This window comes from Phalaenopsis equestris, unplaced genomic scaffold, assembly GCF_001263595.1.
Source record: "Phalaenopsis equestris unplaced genomic scaffold, ASM126359v1 Scaffold000152, whole genome shotgun sequence".
Classification (NCBI taxonomy): Eukaryota; Viridiplantae; Streptophyta; class Magnoliopsida; order Asparagales; family Orchidaceae; genus Phalaenopsis; species Phalaenopsis equestris.
This window is the reverse complement of record NW_018164594.1, coordinates 227000-248467: the sequence shown is the minus strand read 5'-3', so window position 1 is coordinate 248467 and position 21468 is coordinate 227000. Positions and strand designations below refer to the sequence as shown.

At 33.3% G+C, this 21468-nt stretch overlaps 1 protein-coding gene across 1 annotated transcript in view; it reads right to left on the bottom strand.

Moving 5' to 3' along the window:
* Positions 1-16881, bottom strand: part of LOC110021950 (brefeldin A-inhibited guanine nucleotide-exchange protein 2-like) — a 29273-nt gene extending 12392 nt beyond the window's left edge. Inside the window, exons 1-6 of the mRNA XM_020720682.1 lie at positions 15509-16881; positions 2653-2970; positions 1586-1928; positions 1087-1509; positions 700-989; positions 185-458 (exon numbers count right to left, since the gene is read on the bottom strand). Of these exons, the coding sequence (XP_020576341.1) occupies positions 185-458; positions 700-989; positions 1087-1509; positions 1586-1928; positions 2653-2970; positions 15509-16698 (2838 nt within the window). The 5' untranslated portion in view covers positions 16699-16881. The remainder of the gene's footprint in view (positions 1-184; positions 459-699; positions 990-1086; positions 1510-1585; positions 1929-2652; positions 2971-15508) is intronic.
* Between the last annotated feature and the right edge of the window lie 4587 nt (positions 16882-21468).

The following is a 21468-nucleotide window of genomic DNA, read 5'->3' as shown; positions in this document are numbered from 1 at the left end:
ACGGATGTGCAAGTACACGCATGTTAAAAGCCTGAATGTGCAGCTCAACAAGATATAATCATATAGAAAACAAATTTCAGCTGAATTAAGAACATATTATTAAGTAAATGACCATCAGCAAGCAAATGACAATACTACAAAATTAGGATTTATTGATTTGATATTTAGTGAATATCGAGCAAACCTTTATGGCGTCAATATTTTTCTGCCTTATATCTGCAGCAGAATGGAGGGAAGTGAACTTTGCCAGTGATGTAACAAAAGCATCTCTTTGTGTCTTCATTAACAATGCGGCCGTAACATGTATAGCATACCTAAATCCTTCAAGACAGGCAGATAGTACAGCTAGATCATCACTCTGGTCAAGAGCAACACTAAAAGCAGCCAACATAGGAGCCCAGCAAACCTCCATCATGGATCTCAAAATAACTACATCCTTGGCAGAACAGGAAACTGAGCTGAAATTTGCAAAATATTAACAATAATGCGTGCTTTCAACTTTCAAAATTGCACTCAGATATATTACAAAAAGTTGGACGCATCTATCAGGGTAAGAGGCAAAGTTTTAGAGCCTTAGTGAAGTAAGAAAGAAGAATATAGTTAAACAACACAGCGAAGGGATCAGTGCAAAAAAAATTTGCTCAAAACAAAATGTCAATGAACTGGTCACGAGTAAACAATAGTAAATAGATTTCTTACTCTGATTTGCGAGCATTTTTTGTAGTGTGTTCTTGCATGTGCCTGATGACGTCCTCACTGGTTTCTGTTGTTTTATCTCCATATTTGTCAATGGAAATATTCAGAATGTTATCCAAGGCAAATATTGTAGTATGGCATGCAGACTGTTGTGGCTGAGGAGCAAAATCATCCTCTTTCATCTTTATTTCATTCCTTGAAATTCTTTCATACAAAGATTTTAAATATTCTTCAGGAAGATCCTTACCACCATCAATGCCACGACTATTCCTAATAAAATTATCTGCAGACATCTGAAAGAAGCCAAAATATATGAAAATTTTGTTAGATACACAAAAATAAAACCCCATCATACAAGCACACCAGTACACCACAGCACTGCTTACATACCTTATGTTTAACCATTGGATTATGAGCATCAATATTTAGCAATAAAATAGAATATGCAAGAACATAAGCAGTGCCGGCACTAGTAAAAGTGTTTGGATTGCATTTGCAATAATGCTCAGCAAACTTCTCCATGATACGATCAATCTTTTGTGCCTCCCCTGGTAACCTAAAGCCATGAAGAAAAGCCCTTATAGCCTCATCAATCTCCATGCCATGAAAATCAAAGGTATCCACATAGGCATGCATTACTTTTAGGGAAAATTCTTCTCTTTCACCCAGAAAATCACCAATCAGGATCTTGCTCAACCCAGATGTACTTTTAAGGAAAGAAGCTATTTCCTCAGCGGAGTCACCAACCTTCTTAGCATTGATAAGAAACTGAATGCCTTCTTTGGGCTTCCTATTAAACAGAGATATGCCTTCCTGTCATTAAATCAAATTTGAGTTGTTCGGTAAATGACATCTCTATAAATCAGGCACACAGACACAAGTAGTCTACCTGAAGTCCCAACTCATAATCCTGGCATTGTTCTAATACTGCAGCTTCAGAAACTCCATTTATTGTTTCAGAATCCACCCGTTCTGCAGGGTCCTCAATATTGCCATTTTCCAATGGAAGACCACCCATACTTATAATAACATTTCCAGAAATTGATTCAATACAACTAGAAGCATGGGGATCGGGTATTCTCATCTGTTTGTTCATCCATTCTCCCATTGATCTCAAAATGGCTACCAAACACCTCATAGCTTCAAGTTTCATCATGGCATCCTGAGGTGGTACAAAGGTCGTTGCAGCACCAGAATGACCTTGAGCTGTTTTAAGCAAGCCGTTGACCATTCTACATAAGCCAAAAAGGCATGTCAAAAACGTTACAATACTTGAAAGAATAAAAGAAAATAAACATGAAGCATGAATCTTTCTTGATGAGCTAGTCAAATCATATAAAGTTTTGAAGATTGGATACCTGTATAAGAGGTATTATATTTATCAACAAACTTAGGATAACTAGATACTCTAAAACTTCCAAAGATATTTCAAAATCTCCAATTATCAACCAATTTTTATCTTCAACGAAAAATAGCTTTGACACTTCTGCAGGATGTTCCAAAATTACATTTTAGAAGTGATCAGAATAAAAATAAGGTGATAAGCCTGATGATGATTAGCTAAATATTTTTTTTAGATTTTATTACTAGCATGTATGCACATATGTTACTAATCAGTATTGCATGCATTATGCATGAATGTTTGGTGTCTGCGTCTACATTAAACATAAATAAAAAGATGCTTCTGTATATTGACTATAAATGTGTGTATGTTTATTATTTTTTTTATGTGTTATAGATATACATGGCACTTGTACATGCAGATGTTATATTTTATTTTCCATATTGACATTTGCCTTTCCAAGACCAACTGTTGTCATGTCCATGCTTCATAGATTTATGATAATCACAGAACTATTAGCATAACTTTTTGCTGCTAATACAACTATTTCGAAAAAAATTAGAAGCATATGAATAACAATGTAAGCATAGAATGAAAAAACAAAGATTTAATACCTCTCAAAAATGTTGGGCGAGTGAACATCACAATCATAGTTAGCAAAAATTTCAACAAAAATGTGAGAATCAATACAGAGCTTTTCCAAAAATCGAAGCACGATCATTTTCTGTTGAATATTTGGTTGAGAAACATTTTCTAAAACTCTCAGGATAATCATCGGAAAGAAGACTCCGATCTCTGCCTTTAGACGTGGTCTGAATCTTGATAAAAGGCTCATGAAAATCGAACAGGATAACTGAAAAATGATAATAAGAGGCGAAGCACTATTCTTTAATAAAGACAAGCATAGATACTGCTTTATTGCCCCTAAGAACCTGGTAAGATTGAAAACAGAATAATTAGTTTGAAAAGCAATTTTACAAAATAATGCAATTTAAACAAACTTAATAACACAAATGTGTCTTCAAACAAATAAAAAATAATTCAAACGTAACATAAAATAAGGTAGGATCATGTACTGACAAACACGAAACATAGTAAGTAGTTAATAGTGACAAAGGTTTAGACTTCAGATATTAAAGATAAAAGATAAACATAAACATGGACGCAGAAAGATTCTCAAACGCCAAACATTCAAGGCAATATAAAAGATAACAAGTTCTTGTTGTTCATATCCTTGCACAAAATAAAACGATATGTTATGCTTTGAAATGCTATGAATTCAACGTATTTTGGAGGTTTGGCCAGTTATTATCAAAATACAATTGAGTTCAAATTATAATATTATTAAGATGTCAGTGCAATCCACACGTTAATTGGTTAAATGCTATTGACCTTAAATATCACGAGTCAATCTATTATTAACTCTATTTTTTTCTCCAAGCTTGTTAACCATGAAAATGGGTATTATATAGATATCACGCAACATCTACCAGAGTAAACAACAAAATGGTTAAAATCTTGAGATGTCAGAGCAAAGCCGACAAGCAAAACCTCAAATAATATAGTATGATATCAAAACGACAGTAAAACAAATATACCTTCAAAAAACCATCATCAAAAATGCATTTTTTGTTACTTTTTTGGCTCCTCTATATAATGCGATTAAATGAATTTAACATCTTACAGACGGTATGCAATAAAATAAGCAGATAACAAGCAGAAACTAGGTCGTAATTAAATATAGTTGGCAGAAATCCTTATAGTTTGACAAGAACAAACCTTGCAAACAAAACAACAAGGATTAATTTTGACAAATTGAGTCAAACAGCAGAAGAATCAAGATATGGAGTAAACAAAAATAGAAGAAAGGAACATCTCAACATCCAAACAAAAGACCCCACAATAAGTATGAAACCATAGTTGGCATTGCATATAAAGATCATCCAAGAGAGTTAATAGATTTTTGGTCGAGCATCACAAAGTTAACTATGGATGATGTTTAGTGATAAAAAAAGGTATCCTTAATGTGAATTCAAATTCTGTATACTTCAAAACAACAAAATATTTGTGATTGTTGTAACAAATTAGTTTGAACTTAGAATATTTACTCTTTCAAATATTAATTTTAATACTAAATTTTGCATTTAACTTTACTTGTAATTAATTAGTTGAGGTAGTGGGAGTCTGTATTCATAGGCCTATGATGTTATCTTATTCTTGAGGCTACAACTTTCCTATTCATTCAATTACCAGTTGTGGCTAATTGGTCTTGCAGTTTTTTACATACTCCAAAGGTTTATTTGGTTTATACTATTATCTATTTATCAGTTCTTTTGCGAGATAATTTTGACTGTCTTTGTCCTTCTATTTTGTGACTCATCCAATGGTTCCTATAGTTGGTAACATGGTCGTGTAATTGGCTATACTCGATTGTTAAATAAACTAGCTACTTTTCCTCTATTCAGCGGTAGAACCTGGTAATGGTGAATAACAAAACATAACACAAATCCAATGCATTGCAAGGTGTGTCATTTAAAGCATAGTACAAAATATTTTAAAAAATAAATAAGTCAATAATATAAGGAAAAAATACCATAATACAAAAAAAACACTATCAATGTCTTATAAAATAACAAATTTTAACCATTTAAATTACATGTTCGTAGACGTAGACGGTCCCTTAAGCAACTGATAGCAAAATAGGGCCTGCAGGGGAAGATTTCGGCCAACTGGCGGGAGGGCCTACAAAGGAGAGATATAGCTGCAGAAGGGAAGTCTGACAAAGGGACAGCCAGCAGGGGAGCGACCAACGGGGGGAGAGCTTGTAGGAAAGGGTACCAGCTGTTGAAACTTTCAAGGGAGAGACCGCAGCAACGAAATCCGGGCTGATAAACTGCAAAGAAAGGTCTGCAAAGGAGTTTCGGCGGCTGAAAAACTGCAATGGAAGGCCTGCAAGAGAGTTTCGGCGGCTAGGGTGCTGTCACGACAACTAAGGTAATGTCCCAATGGCTAGGGTAAGATCCATACACTGATACCATGTAGATTTTTGGAATTGAGTAGGTTAATATTATTGATATTAAAAGGAGTATAAATATAGGATAACATAATTTTAAAATAGATAAATACAATGCACAAATCTCTCCCTAATAACTAGACCATAATAAAAGGAAAGTCATAAGCAAGGAAATAAAACAAATTTAGGAAATAATTGCAAAGGAAACTAAATAACTTCTAACAATTAAGTTTACCAAATTGATTCAAACAACGAAAGAATCAAGATTTGGAGTAAACAAAAATAGAATAAAGTCACGTCTCAACATCAAATCTAAATACCCCACAATATGTATGAAATCATAGTTGGCAATGCATATAAAAACCCTCCAAGAGAGTTAATGGATTTTTTTGTCAAATATAAAAAAGGTTTACGTGAATTCAAATTCTATATAATTCAAAACAACAAAAAAAATTTTGATTTTATGTTGTAACAAAGTAGTTTGAACTTAAATCTTTTACTCTTTCAAAAATTAATTTTAATTTTAGATTTTGCATTTAAATTTAGTTTTAAATAATTAGTTAAGGTAGTGAGAGTACGAATTCATAGGCCTATGATGTTATCTTATTTTAAAGGGCTATAATTTTCCTATTCTTTCAATTGTTTGTTGTGGCTGCTTGGTACTGTTGTTTTCACATTCTCCTATAGTTGATTTGGTTGATATTGCTAGATAATTTTGACTGCCTTTATCCCTATATTTTGCGACTCGTCAAATTACACTTATAGTTAGTTACATGGTTATGACATTGGTTCTATTCTATTGTTAAATAAGCTAGCTACTTTTTCCTTTATTTGGTAGTCAAACTTAGTGATGGTGAATAACAAACCATAACACCGATCCAGTACATTGCATAGTGTGTACCATTTTAAACCTAGCACAAAATATTTAAAAAAGTAAATTATTGATAAATAATTCAATAGTATAAGAAAAAAAATCATAATAAAGAAAATCACTGTTAAATTTATATAAAATAACAAATTTTAATGTTTTAAAGCACATGTTCGTGCCTGATATATGTTTTTATCAAGACAACATGTTTTCATGCCAAAAATTTCTTACAAGTTTGACATAAATCCAAAATTTTATTTTTCAAGCTAATCAATAAGCCTGTGGAACTTTGTGGCTTAATTAACTAATAAGATTATAGTTCTGCAAACTGAACAAAACTAGGTTGAATTGATGAATCATATTAAATCAAATAAAAAAAAGTAAAACAAATAAAAATATATTAATAGGTAAAAAAATACATGCAAAAATAGAACTCAATTGCATTTGATTTGATATGTGAGCAATCCCAAGCAAATGGAGTCATAATGTGTCCAAACAACTCAAGACTTTATGCTCCAAAGAAAACAAAGCTATCCATATCTGCAAAGAGGAGTCATTATCGTCGCAAAGAAAACTTATGCCAATCCTACGTGCAAAGAGGGGGCTTAATCCCGGGTTTGCAAGTCGAAAAGGAGGTGAAGACATCCCTATGTGTGAAGAACTATGAAAAGAGCCAAGTCGATTGAGTGTGTGACCTTAAGGGTTACCATGAGTGAGGCACTAAAACTTTAAGAAAACAAAAATTAATATAGAATAGAAATTAGATAATGATACTAATAATTTAAAGCAATAAAATAGCACACACTACAACGACAATGAATCTTGCACTATAGCCCATCAAAAGCACAAATAATGCATGATAATGACACCCTGAACCTCGTTAATAAAAATAGTGTGGGGTGTGTCTCATCATACTATGGGCAATAGCAAATGTTATCGTGTGCTATCAACATGTATGTTGGTGTTGGATCCAACAATTCTTATTTTTGCAACAAGATGACAAAAGTGTAGAAGGGTTTGTTATGAGATTTTCAAAGTGTTTAGAGGTTAGCCATAGCTTCTCTAGTTTGATTCTATTATTGGGCCCTTTTCTGTTTTTAACTATATTCTATAATGATTATAAAAAAAATGAGGCCTGTAAAAAGACAATTGCATGGTTAATTTTAAAAAAAAAACTGTTTTAGATGTACAATCCTCCTTAATGAAGTGCATGCCTTACAAATCAAAAAGAGGCTATCTTCCTGTAGAAGTGTAGAAGTTTGAAAGGGTGAAACATTTTTTTCAATGACATCTTCACATTTTTTTTCTTTCTCTCCCTCATTATAATAACCATCCAGTATAAGTTGAAATGATGGAATTTTATCAAAGTTGCTGAAATCCAATTTTCATTCTTTTATGTAAATGTCATGCATTGCAATCCTAAACTTTCTTATCATTAATTTCTAACACAAGGACAAATATTTTGACTGAATTAGCTTTTGCGTTTTTTATATTTGGTCATCCTCAAAGAAAGTAAATAGTTGTCAATTTAATAGCAACTTACACGTGTGAATTACATATTTTTTACATCATTTGGTTGTATCATAATCAACATTAAAAGCTATATTTGAACTAGAAATTTTGAAGCATAAGATAAAGAACATTACATCTATTATTAGAGCTATTTTATATCATAGCACAGCTACAAGTAGAGTTTAATCTAATGACTACTCAGCAATTCAACAAAGAGAAGCAATCTTATAAGAACTGGGAAAACAACTAATTAATACTGCATAACAAGATCAAATGAGGACATGGATTGGGTGAAGAAGTGTTTGTCGATGCATCACAGCTAAAGATCAATATGTTGTACTAGTGTTGCCAGGACTATAGTATGGTCTTAATATCAAAATGATTGTAGCATGGTCTTTTGTCACTTGTATTTCGAAATTTTAGCGGAAAAGCAATGAAGGATTTTTATTAGCTATCTTTCTAAAATTTTAAGTTTCTTGGTTGTGATTCATTTATACATTATATACATGTTATACGAAGAAGTTGCATACAATGTATGTTGTTTTACTCGTATGGAAGAATTTAAGTTACAAATTTGATTTTTAACAGTCCTCATGCTCACCACTGTATGCACCAGCATGTGTGGCGTTTAGGCAAGAGAACAGGTATTGTTAAGTAACGTGCCAGACTGAAATTAACTTGTCCCAGGAGAGGTACGATGATATGTTTTGGTTTCTCTATTGTATAAATTAATCAAATAAGCGACATGTTTAATGATAAAGTATTGGGCTTGTATATGTGTTTAGATAATGTTATAAACGTTTCTCTAGTGAATTTTAGTAGCTCTATACATGTATTAGTTGATGCAGATCCATTATAGAACATTAATTGTGGTAATGAAAATGTTTAGCAAGTTTTTATGAAGTTTGATATTGATATGATCTTATATTTGGTTAAATTATTTGAAAGCTTTCTTTATAATACCTCGTTAAAATGCATATTATGCATTAAGCTCGGGCATAACAATAGGATTCCCATTTTGAAGAAAACCTCAAGTTTTACATGTATTGACTTAGAATGTACTTGCACGTGCAACCATTCATGAGGGGATGCTTTCATTGCAACATTTTATAACTCTCAAACCAAAAGGTATGCTTCCCGTTAACCTCATTCTATGACGTTGACATAAATTTATCCCCATTCTTAAACTATAGAACCCAATCTTAGTATAAGAATTCCTTTATAGATTACTTTAGCAGACTCTTCTAGTGACTAGGTTAAAACTAAATAAAACCCAAAATTAAACCAATTAATTCCCCTTGGTTCATGAAGAACTCGAATTGGTCCTCAACTCGTTTAAATGAAGTTGAGCTTACCACAATTAAATCATCAGGAATAAAAAACTAAACCAATACTCCCTTCTAAGACTTAAGGCACTCTTAGATCACTTTTAAAACCCTTGGGACCCTTTAAACTCAAGATTGACAAAGCCTTAAGATTCCTCCTAGGAGCCTTTGAACATTTTATTGGCGCACTTTGAGACAAAATGACTCAGCTGACCTAGTTTGACATACTCAGCCCATAACGATCTTATGGCAGCTACTAAACTAATTAATTTTTTTTATTCAAGCATTTCATTCACAATGAGCTTAACTAGCTTAGAAGTCTTAAAGAACTATACCTAAGTAGAATTTAAATCTTCAAACCATAGGCTAGCCAACATTTACTTGATCTATTAGACTACCCAAGGAGCCTTTTGAATTACAAATTAAATCAATCAAATCAAATGAATAAACTTAGCTAAATGACAACTAAAGAATCACTTAGCTAATCAAATCAAAACTTCTAACCAATCAAATTCAAATTAGGCATCTGGTTGACCCAAGCATGAACCATTAAGGGGATGTTGGGTCACTCACCTAAAGCAACATAAATCAATCTAAATAAAATTAAATGAAACATTAAATTAATTTGAAGTCAATTCAATTAAAATTTAACCTGCATTAAAATCATTTAACATAAATTTAGCTAAATGGTGATAGAAGGTTGAAACGAAGTTTACTCAATTCCAAATTAATTGAAAACACATTCAACTAAGTTCAATAAAATGACCTTTTAAATCAAAACCAATTCAAATAAATAAAAATTGAGGTAAATGGAATCATGATTGGGTTAATGGGTTATGTAACTCATTATCGAATCAAATAAGCCACTTTGAGCCTAAACTACCTAAATGCTAACCAATTGCACACAAAACCAATCAAATCACAACTTCTAACCAATTAAATTCAAATTAGGCATCTGGTTGACCCAAGCAAGAACCGTTAAGGGGATGTTGGGTCAAATTCACCTAAAGCAACATAAATGCGATCTAAATAAAATTAAATGAAACATTAATTTAATTTGAAGTCAATTCAATTAAATTTTAACCTGAATTAAAATCATTTAACATAAATTTAGCTAAATGGTTTAATAGGGCTAATGATAGAAGGTTGAATCAAAGTTCACTCAATTCCAAATTAATTGAAAACACATTCAACTAAGTTCAATAAAATGACCTTTTAAATCAAAAACAATTCAAATAAATAAAAATTGAGGTTAATGGAATCATGATTGGGTTAATGGGTCCTGTAACTCATTATTGAATCAAAATAAACCACTTTGAGCCAAAACTGCCTAAATCCTAACCAATTGCATTCAAACCTAACCTAAAAGCTTCCCAAGGTCTTTCGCAACTTGCCTAGGCAAACCAAATCACAGGTGAACCCTGTTTACCTCAACATTAACCTAAACTATGCCCAAACCATGAACTCTCAATAACAATTAAACCTTGATTTAACCTATATTATCTGAAATCATGGAGCCAAATGTTTTTAATGAAGAAATTAACCAAATTCATCACTTAAATGCCTGAAAAGTATACTTAAAGTATCCTGAGATCATTCAGGCATGAATCTAGCAAATGGATCAACCAACATCTTTTAAAAAGGAAAAAACAAGAGCCTCCAAGGGAAATTAAGAAACCAGCAACCCAATTAAGCTCAAATTTCCTTAGCTACTTAAATACCATCCAGCAGGCCGCCTTTAGTAGTTCAAACGCGCCCAAGTGATTTCTCTGTCCTTGAATACCCAAGAAACTAAGCAGTACCTAAAGCCGATTTGGTTGACCCAACCAAATCCATCACTTAAATGCCTGAAAAGTATACTTAAAGTATCCTGAGATCATTCAGGCATGAATCCAGCAAATGGATCAACCAACATCTTTTAAAAAGGAAAAAACAAGAGCCTCCAAGGGAAATCAAGAAACCACCAATCCCCTCAAAATGAACCTAGGACATCTAGCAAAATCTAATTGCATGCTCCCTAACCACCTAAACCGGAAATTATAGGCTTTGCTACTCACTAAACTCAAACCCATCCCTTAACTCGGCCTATAAAAACCCCATTCATCACTGCATAAGGGCATCCTCCAGCTCTTAGTAAGCGCCCATTGCCTTTAGCTCTTCCAACTGCCTACTCTAAGCCCAATGACGTCCATCTCTGTTGAGTTCTTGATCGGATTTCATCAAGAACAGCAACCCAATTGTCAAAGGTTCCAAAGATCGGTTTAGAGGTCGTCTTCTCGCCTAAATGAATTTCCAAGAGTCATCGGTTGTTAAATAATTGCTCTTTATAACATAATTTTCCAATCCTTCCCCAATTTCATTTAGTTGTTAGGACATTGAAAAATGAATGGTAGAGGTAGAAAGATTTAAAAATTAGATCTTTCATCTTTTACCTCTAGATCATTTCCAGTGAAAGGGAATTCAAAGTTCTTCATTAGATATGTCAAATCATGCGCTCCTTGACATATGGTTTCAATTTTTTTCAACGTACTAGGAAAGATGGAATTTGGTTCGTCCATTCTATTGAAATAGAATGTATGATCGTGGTTTGATCAAACCAAGGAGCAAGACTCCCACCATGCGAACAGTAAGTCCAGCGTATTTGATTCCTTTCTAATAGAATTCTACCATCTGTAAATTACATACAGTCATATGCTGATTGTTTAAGGGGTCAAGTATTTAAAGAAAATCCAAGCAAAATGGTTTAATCTTCTAAAAATCATATCTAATGTAATACTTAACCAAAAATTAATTGTAAATGCTCGTTTGAATGAAGAAATAGATAAATTTGTACTAAAAATGAAATCTAGATCTAAATTATAGTTATTTATTTTTAATTAAATAAACATTGAAATTAAATGAATAATCAACTACTAAATAAAATGATTTTTTATTTTGACAAAATTCGTTCCAAGTTTTCATTGAGACAATTAGGATTTCTGGTAATTTTTCTTGGAAGAAAACTTGATCAATTTAAGGGAATCTAGTTTTTCTAATTAATTATTAAATAATAATAACATCAAAATGGCTCTCTGAAGCCAATAATGTATTTAGGTTCTTGGGCTAATTTCATTAGAAAGCTAAATAAATCTATTTCTTGAATTAAATAATTCAATAAATGCACCTTTAATTTCATTAATTCTTGATAAATCAAATTTAATTTAAAAAATAACAAAATTTATCTACTCAAACATAAGGACAGAGAGAATGTGTGAAAATTAAATTCAAATTATTTTGAATAAATAAAAAATTTTGAATTTTTAAATTAAAAAAATCCAATAATTCATAGAAAATTCATTTCATTACTTAATGACCTCAAATTTTTATGAGAAGTTTAGGATAATATTTTAAATTTCTTTGTATACAACAACAATAACAACAACAAAGCTTTAATCCCACTACGTGGGGATGGAGGGGGTGCAACACGAGGACTTCCCAAGAGGTCACCCATCCTAGTACTACCCTCGCCCAAGCACGCTTAACTGCGGAGTTCTGATGGGATCTGGTGCACTCGTGCTGGTATGGTCCCACCTATTTTAAACTTCTTTGTATATTTTCATTATTTTTTTCAGTTATTTAAATTTTTAATATTACCTAAATGAAAAATAAATAATAATAAATTCAACAAAATTAAAAAAATCATCAAAATTGTATGAAGTGTTTTGAAGATTATCTTTGGCCTTAGGTATTAATTTCATTTAATTTTGAGATCATTTGAACCCAAAGCAAAAATAAAGCTGATTAAAATCATAATTTAACCAACCCTTAAATAAAAATAAAAAACATTAATTCAAAGTACATAAAAATCAATTTTGTATGCTTGTAGGTGTTATGAAACATCATTTCTTTCTTTGGTGATTTGTATGTTTCATATAAGCTAAGGTGTCTTAAATGATGGGATTGTCCCTGGGGTGAACTTGTAAATTTAAAATTACTCTTTAAATCCTTTACAATCAAATTAAAGCAATAAATCTTTAAAATAAATAAAGTTCTTAAAATACTAATCACATGAATTTAAAAAACCCATTAGTAAAAAAAATTAAACCCCAAACCAAAATTGAAAATTGAACTTTAAAGGCATAATTCAAACTCACCATACATCCTAGCACAAACATCAGACCTGTTAGAGCGATGACCAAAAATTTTAAGTTGGCATTCTTTGCTCTATTAGTTGGTTTGGTGTACTTTTGTGATGTTTTATGTTATGTAATGGATCTGAGATGATATAACAATTGCTTAGGAGTTATATATTTTCTATGTTAACTCTATTTTGTAGATGTTGTAGTAAGCATCACGGTCATAAGAATCGTAGGTTTACTTTTCTACCATTGAGTCTCTATTTAAAGTTTAGATGGCACTTGCAAGGCCTGTGGGTGTCAGAAGTTAGTCCTGAAGCAAAGAAAGAAAGCAAATGAACATAATGAACCAATAAAATCAAAAGAAATGGATGAATGAGAACGAACCCTCAGAGCAAGTAATTCCAAGTGGAGCTTCGTGATGCCCGATAAACCCAAAAGTAAAAGCTGAAGACACCACAAACTTGTTGAATTTCTGTATTGTAGAATTAGACCGGCAATATAAGGTAAGTACTCGATTGCCAATTATACTCTTTCTTCTGGGTGTATTACACTATCCAACCGAACTAGCATTTTAGTTTATCATTTCTAGTTGTTTTGTTTTCTTTGTTTGAGCGTTTACATTGAATTGCGATCCTAAAAATCATGTTAATGCCTAAGCTCTTTCACTCGATCATAATTGATCTGTTTTATGTTGTAGGCTCTGAAGAGCAAATTTTTTATCCCAACATAACAACTCAAAATACAATTAATTCAAAACAAAAAAAAATCAATTAAAAATATAAAAAAATAATCAATAAAATTTATTAGAATAAATTATTTGCATTGGCATGTTAGTATTCTCCTTGCCTCAACACTTCACTCATTACGCATAACTATGATCAACACTTCACTCATTATGCATAATTATGCTTCTGGCCAATGATCATAGTCACATTACCTAGAAAAGTTTGACCAAAACTTGATTAATCTTTAACCCTTGATATGCATTAGTTGCAAAAGATTAGACTAAACTATAAAAGAAAATAATTAATGAAATTTTATGTAGTGGGCTCTAATTGGTCTTCAAAATCAATTACATAAATAAAAAAATTTAAAAAATATAATTTTTTTAGTTGCTAGAATCATTTCACACCAATCATGATCAGGCATCCTGACTATAGTAGTTGAGATATAAGTTATATTTTCTTCCTTTAATAAACAACAGTCTTACTTATCCTACATTAGAATAGACTACACTTTGTAATTCTAAGATAATTAGGTGAGTTTAGTTTATCGTCTTTTGTAAGTAGAATTGTAAGTCAAGTGTCAGACTAATTTTAGCCATAAATATGACGAACATTATACATTCATTGCATATCAATAGGCCTAGGTTTGAATTCTTATAGTGATATAAAACTTATTATTGAAATATAAGTCATAACTTTTTAATAAAATAAACAATTCATAGTTAAATAATTCTCGATTTCAAAATTATAAATCCCAATATACAAAAAATTGGAGTGCTATTGAACTTCTTAGTATCAAAGCACTTCATAATTCTCCTTAAGTTGTTGTAGCTTCTAAGAAAATTGTTCAAATTAGAACTTTCCTTAACGAATTTTCAAAATATCACTCTTGAAAAGCAAACATTGAAATTCATAGATATTAGTTATTACTTCAATTGAGAGTGTTTTTAGAAGATCATCACTTCTCCAATATAATAGAAGACTATCCCTAAAGAAAAATTGTACTTCATATTAAAATAAACAATATTTTAACCGAACTTAAAAGAGAAAAAATTTTTTATTTATGTTGACTCATAAATTTTAAAATATTTACTTAGTCGTTGAATCTATTATAGAGTAATATTTCTAAGTTTTGATATAATATATTATTCTTAATGTTATATTTGATCATTTAAATATAAAATTTTAAAATGTGTGATGATATACTTCTTTGAAAACTTTTAGCTAATTTATATTGTCGAAAAATTTTAGTTGCCTTAAATATATCCTTCAAAACTTGAAGATAAATGGTAAGATACATTAAAGAGAAAATATATCAACCCTTTTAAAATAATGGTAGCCTCTCACTCCTTCCCACCCTCCCTCCTTTTTTTTTAATAAACAATGAAAGTTTTGAAATGAGAAGCTGCTCCATCTAAGAATATATATATACGCACAGCTGGGTAAATGCAAAAATAAATAAATAAATAATAATTTCTCATTCTATTATCATTTTTTGAAGGAAAATAGAAGACATGAAATGTTTTTAGTTAAAAAGGAAAATCACCAATAATGTTAGGGAAACATCATGACATTAGGACTACACTAATTTACTCAAGGTATTGCTAAGAATATATCATATTTAATAAAAGTGGTAGATTGCTTGATTCAAGTTATTGATAAGAATATATCATATCTAATAAAAAACTGCTAGATTGCTTGTACGAAGTGGACAAACCAATATTCTAATTGTCTAATTAGCTAAGCACCAGAAGAGAAGGGGCGATGCATACAAATTTTCTATAATGTAACTGAGTTTGCAAGAATAGCATGACTAGAAAATTCTGGCGCTTAATTTTTATTATGATCATGCAATCCATCAAGGCATCAACACAAAACATAAAATGCAATAACTTGAACAGGCACAAACCTCTCAGTAGTTCTAAAAATATCCCCGGCATTCTCCAGCAAAATTTTGAGTACCTCCAGAGCTAAAATCTTTCCCTTCATCTGCGAGGGATCAGCAAGTGCTTCCTTAGGCGGTGTCTTCATTGAGAGCTTACATAGAGCCCGGAAAACCAGAAAAGCATCTCTCCTCAGCCTACTTCCAATTTGCACCTCATCGTCATCCTCTCTCTCCATGGCCAGCACCGCCCCTTCCCCACCCAACTCAACTTTTCTACCCTCAAGAGCACTCTTGTACATGCTGATCTCCCAATGCTTGGCGTCCAGCATATCTTTGTCGGTAGAATCAAGTAAATCTGTCGGATTCGTGCTCTCCACCGTCGTGGGCTCAAAAGTTCGATCATGGAAGCCGTTGGAGGGCGTTGTAGATCTCGAGTTGAGGACGCCGTCGATGTCACCAATGATCCTGGTAATAAAGGCCTGTACGAATTGAGTGACGTTACCGTCGACTGAGGGCTGGTCGGCGGTGAGGTCGATAAGATCGGCCACTACAATGGGTTGGACGGGGACTGTAGAAGAGTCAGCCTCCATCCGGCGGAACACGATGACAAGCATCTGGATGAGAGAGGCCTTGGCAGTAGTCTGGTTAACGGGGTTTTTAGACGCAAGGTAGAGATCGTGTATGGTGCGGACGATAAGGAGAAGGGAATCTCCGCCGATTCGAAGGGATGTGGAGGTAACAGCAGTGAGCAGGGTCTTGAGGACGAGGAGCTCCATGGAGTCGTCGGCCAAGGAGTGACAGCTGCAGGAGGCGTCGATAAGCTGGGCGAGGAGGCGGGCGGAAGGTCCAGCGGAGGAGTCGGCCTCTCCATGGAGGAGGGCATGGGAGATGAGTCGCTGAACGCAGTCTAGGGCGGGCTCGGCGATTTTGAGGAAGGAGGAGGAACAAGCAGCGATCAAGGGGGCGAGGATGGCCTCAGACTCTAAAAAGGAGAGATTCGAAAGGGGGCCGGGAGCAGAACATGAGGAGTCGGGGGAGTCTGGAGGATAGGAAGAAGCGGAAGATGGAGGCCCGGACAGGCTGTCGATGAGGGATTTGCACTGCAGTGCAAGCTTGGAGTGCCCCTTGCGCCATGATGCGTTCTTGATGATCTTCTCGAGTGCCGGGACCACGATCTGGTGCACGCGGTAATCAACTTCCGCGAAAGAAGCCATTGCCGGCTGAAGGTTGAAATCAGAAGGAGTTTAGATCCGGCAATGAATGAGCATTCCGCCACGGCGGCTGTGGCGGCGGCAGACAAGCAGCAGGTCGGGGTTTTGAGCGACCCCTTGCAACTGGCCTTGCCGTCCCAGCCGGCAGCGGATCTGCAGGAGGAGAATGAACAGGAGATCATCATAGTAACTAATATGATGTCCAGTTATAAATTCCTTCAGAAACTAACAATTTTTATATTTTAGTCGTCATGATTTCTAGATTTTAGGTAAATATTCATAAGCACATGTATTTCTAAATTTTTATTTACTCTTTGTAAATTTAAATTTTTATTTTAAAAACGATTATAATACTGATTTTTTAAATAAATGTAAAAGCGGAGATGACTTTTTAAATATCTACAAAGAAACAAAACTTCTGTGCCAAGTTTATTGAGGATTTATTTTTCAACTTTTACTTGGCAGCCTTTCAAATACAGTTGGCCTTCATGCAATTTTACTTATAATTTTATATTATGGTGGTTATGTGTGCCTATACACTTAGATTTTAATTCATGTTTGATTATTATGCCATGTATGTTAAATGTGATCAATACAATATTTGGTTCCTTCGTGCACAATCAAGACGCCCGTGATTAAATCGTTCGTTGATTGGACGACTCAGAGCGGAACATGAGTCACCTGTAGAACTCCACGAAAAATAAACAAAGATACCTAAAGACTTGATACTGACTAAGGGGTCGACCAACCTGGGGATGACCTAATCAGAGATCAAATGTCGATCCAGCATCCAATCAAGAAACTGTGGGACCCGAAGACTACTGAATCAAAGGTTGACCGGCTTGAAGACCACCCAAATATAGACCGACTTGTAGAGGATGATCTGTCAGATATTCAATGACCTCATGGCATGCAATTGATCGATTGGGGTCGGCCAATTAAAAAGAATTAAGGGTATAATTGTCATTTTATATCATTCCTAACCCGTTTTCTCACACTTTATTTCTTGGATGTGATTCACAGACATATTTGGGTTCAACATTTGGCTATAATTGTACTATCTTTTTGGGTGTTCTTAGATATAAACTAAGATTTAAAAAATCATATTTTATTTGAAACATTCGATTTTATATCATTTCCTTATGGTGAAAATTATACAAATATATCTGTTAATTTTTTAAAAAAATGTACTTTGATTATTTAATACTCTTGATTTTAAGCAATAGTGAAAGGCTTCTAACTTTCACCAACAATTATATGGCTTTTTGATAATAGAAACTCATTAATCTTTCCTTATTTAAATTTATTCTTTGTTTCTAATGTGATGTTAGGCTTCAATAATATTTTATGGCATAATTTGTTTTCATTGAACATCTATGAAGGTTAGTGATATTATTCATTTTGTTAATTTAAGATTACATATAACAATTGCACTCTAAATCCCAAAGCTTGAATATCAATAAATATAACATAAATTCAAACATTGTTAGTGTACAGCAAGAATATGTCAGCATGAATCCCGAGAATATCCAACATTCCAGAAGGAATGAAGTACAATAAAGGAGAGCTCGCCAACAGGAGACCAAGAGGTGTCACTTATATAATTGGATGCAACCATTCAAACCAAGTTTAAAAGCCAACCTAGTTAAGATAATGATGAAAAGATCAACCCAAGTCTGGACTAATCGAGCTAGGACAAATAGATCAAACCCGAGGAAGCAATTTAGTTCCTCGCCATCGTCAACCGTCCCACAAAAACCCCTGAGGTTCGTCGTCAGAGAATAAGAGTTGGCAATACAACAAAGCATCACAATCATCTTTTGGCTATCCTTATTGAGGAGTGAGCTAATTATTGGGTTACATTAATTCACTCTAAGCCTGATAGACTAACATCGCTCAATTGACAAGAGTCCCTCATCAAGGATCAAGGGTTTTAAGCTGGATTAGATCAGCTAACTAACAGAAGTTCAGTTGATTAAATCAATCCTAATGAGTTAAATCCAACCCGAAAACTCAACATAGCCAACTGAGCCAAAGCCTAACAAGCCCAACCGAGCCAATCATAGGGCAGCCAAGCAATAGAATCATATAGGTAAAATACTAAAATATCTTGTAACGATACCATTAAAGAAGGTATGGAAATATAATAGCACATATTGTGCCCTCTCCTCCATAAATAGTGGATCATTTTAGGAGAAATGGCTAAAGAAGAAACGTTTTAATGTTTATTTTCTCTCTCTGCCTATTTATCTCTCTCCATCTGTATACTCTAACCCTTGACGTGTGATTCACAAAAAAATCAAGATTCAAAATCCTAAAAGGTGTGGTGAGCATGGATCTTACCACGAATAAAAAAAGGAGTAGCACTCAGAGAAGAAACTTATAATATAGACACCATTAACCTGAATCTAGTAGCTAAAGGATCAGATGTTGGACACGTTCGAGAGATGTTAGCTTGGGGATTGAAGTTGCATCCCCAATAGGAGGGGTCGGCACCCAATGGTCGAAAGGCACCCTTAGCCATGAATAGAGGAGATTTCAGTGCATCAACAGTGTTGGTTCGGCACTGGCAGAACATCAGTTTGGGGATATTGAAGCACTGGCCCGACCAGCAATTACACAGATATTTATGTTCCTAAATATGACCAAAATCTTAATCCAATTTGAATTTAGCGGCTTGTGAGAACAAATGTAATATTATAAAATTTAGATTAATAGTTTTCTCACTAAGGGTACTACGCAAGTATGCGTATTATTTTAAGTAATATAGAGTTCTTTAAAACCCCAATATCGATATCACAGTTAAATTAAGAGAAAGAAGTAAATTCAGGAATCTTAACTATGAAAAACCTTAAGATTGCAAAAATATTTGAAGTAGTTTATGCAATGAAATAAAGTTTACTAATTCCTACAAATGCAAGTTAAAAGTAAATGACAAATTATTAGAAAATTTAAGATATATAAAAAGAGACTTTCTCCTTGTAATTAATTCATAATTAGTGTAAGATTTGAAATGTTTAGAAGTTTACTATTGTATTGTGACAAATAGGAGCATACTTATTCTTTTTTCTTCTGATATAAAGAATATTGGCTAATCTAAAGTTGGTGTCAACATGTATAGTAATGTTGGGTAGGTTCTAGTCTCTCAGTCCTAGATTGTCCAATGTGCCCTCTCTATATGACCTACCAGTGACTCTTAATTCAAATCTCTAGACCAAATTGATAAAAGAAACTAGTCTGTCACCCTAGAAACATCAATTCTACGCCCATTAAATCTTATCTTTTTATCTATTTGCACTCCCCCTTGGACGATTGTCATAACTCTTTACAAAGTGAAATATGACACTCACTAGTTAGTGAAATCTTAACCCTCTTTGATCTTTAAGTTTCTCAACAAATTTTAACAATACAAATGACCAATTTGTAAAGTAAATAAAATATCGGTGAAAATATCATCACAAATTTTTTAAAATAAAAGAAGTTCTAATCAAATCAAAACCACCACTTGATTACTTCTTCTGTAAGGAGAAAGAAAAAAACTACTCAGAACACCTAAGGATAATAAAACAAAATGTATTTATAACACTCAAATCTAAAGTACAATTCTTATAGAAAAAGATACAAATACTTATCTGAAATGTTTCCCCAAGCACTTCTTTGAAGTTCCTTGACTTCTCTGAGTCTAATAGACTCTTACAGAACTCACAAAACTTCAGAAAGAATAAAAACTCACAAAACCTTACTAAGGTGGCATCCCATTCTATATGGGTGTCTCCCCTTCTCAAAACAACTCTAGCACTCCCCGCTTTACTTTTAGAATAATCCCTATATATAGAGCTTCGAAATTCACCAAGGGTTGCTTTAGACATCTCTCCAAAATTTGGCCTCGTTCAACGCATCTTTTAGAAACTAATTCGGGCACCTGGGCACCAAAACTGTCACGCCTAGGCACCTGCCACGATCTTCATCTGGCGCCTTGGCACCAATTCGACTGATATTGAGAATTTTTTTTTTTTGTCCAGTTTGCTCTTTTTTATGTATTTTTTTTTATTGCACCTGTAACTAAAATGGGAGAGCCTCTTTTGTTGTAAGAAAATTTTTCCCATCTTTATGATGTAATTTGTTATTTTAATTTTTTAAGTTTAATATCTCAATTTGTGTGTCATTCGTTTATGCATGGAACCCCACTATTATGAGTGTTCTCCCTAAATAAAGTCGGTGTACCAAACATGCTCGCATAGCCCATTTCGTCATCAGAGATCATCTAAACAAATTTGTTAATGATCAAACCAATTTGAGACTAATTCATGTGTGAAGTGATTTTATGGACTCCTCGAGTTACGGGAAACTACTTATGAATGTTATATAATCCCTTTTCATTTGAAAGGACATTCAACACATGTGACATAAAAAAATTTGATGCCAAAAAAGGACCCCCCAACAAGTGTGTTGCATTGCTAAACACAAAACAATTGTTTGAAGCTGCCTAACTTATTATTGAACCAAGGTTAATTATGTCAATGTAACTTGGTCAACTGAAAAGAAAAAAATCTATATATACTAATAAGGAAAGCTCTATGACTCACATCCAATTCTAGGAGGTAGACAGGTCGGCTAGGTCGAGAAAAAATGCCAAGGGACTTATATCAACTCGAGAGCCATTTTGGGTGATCAAATCAAGAAAGAAAACTTTGAGATTCACATCTAACTTAAGATATGATCAAGGCACAGAGCCTAAATATACTAGAAGGAATGCTCTGTAAGTTACATCCT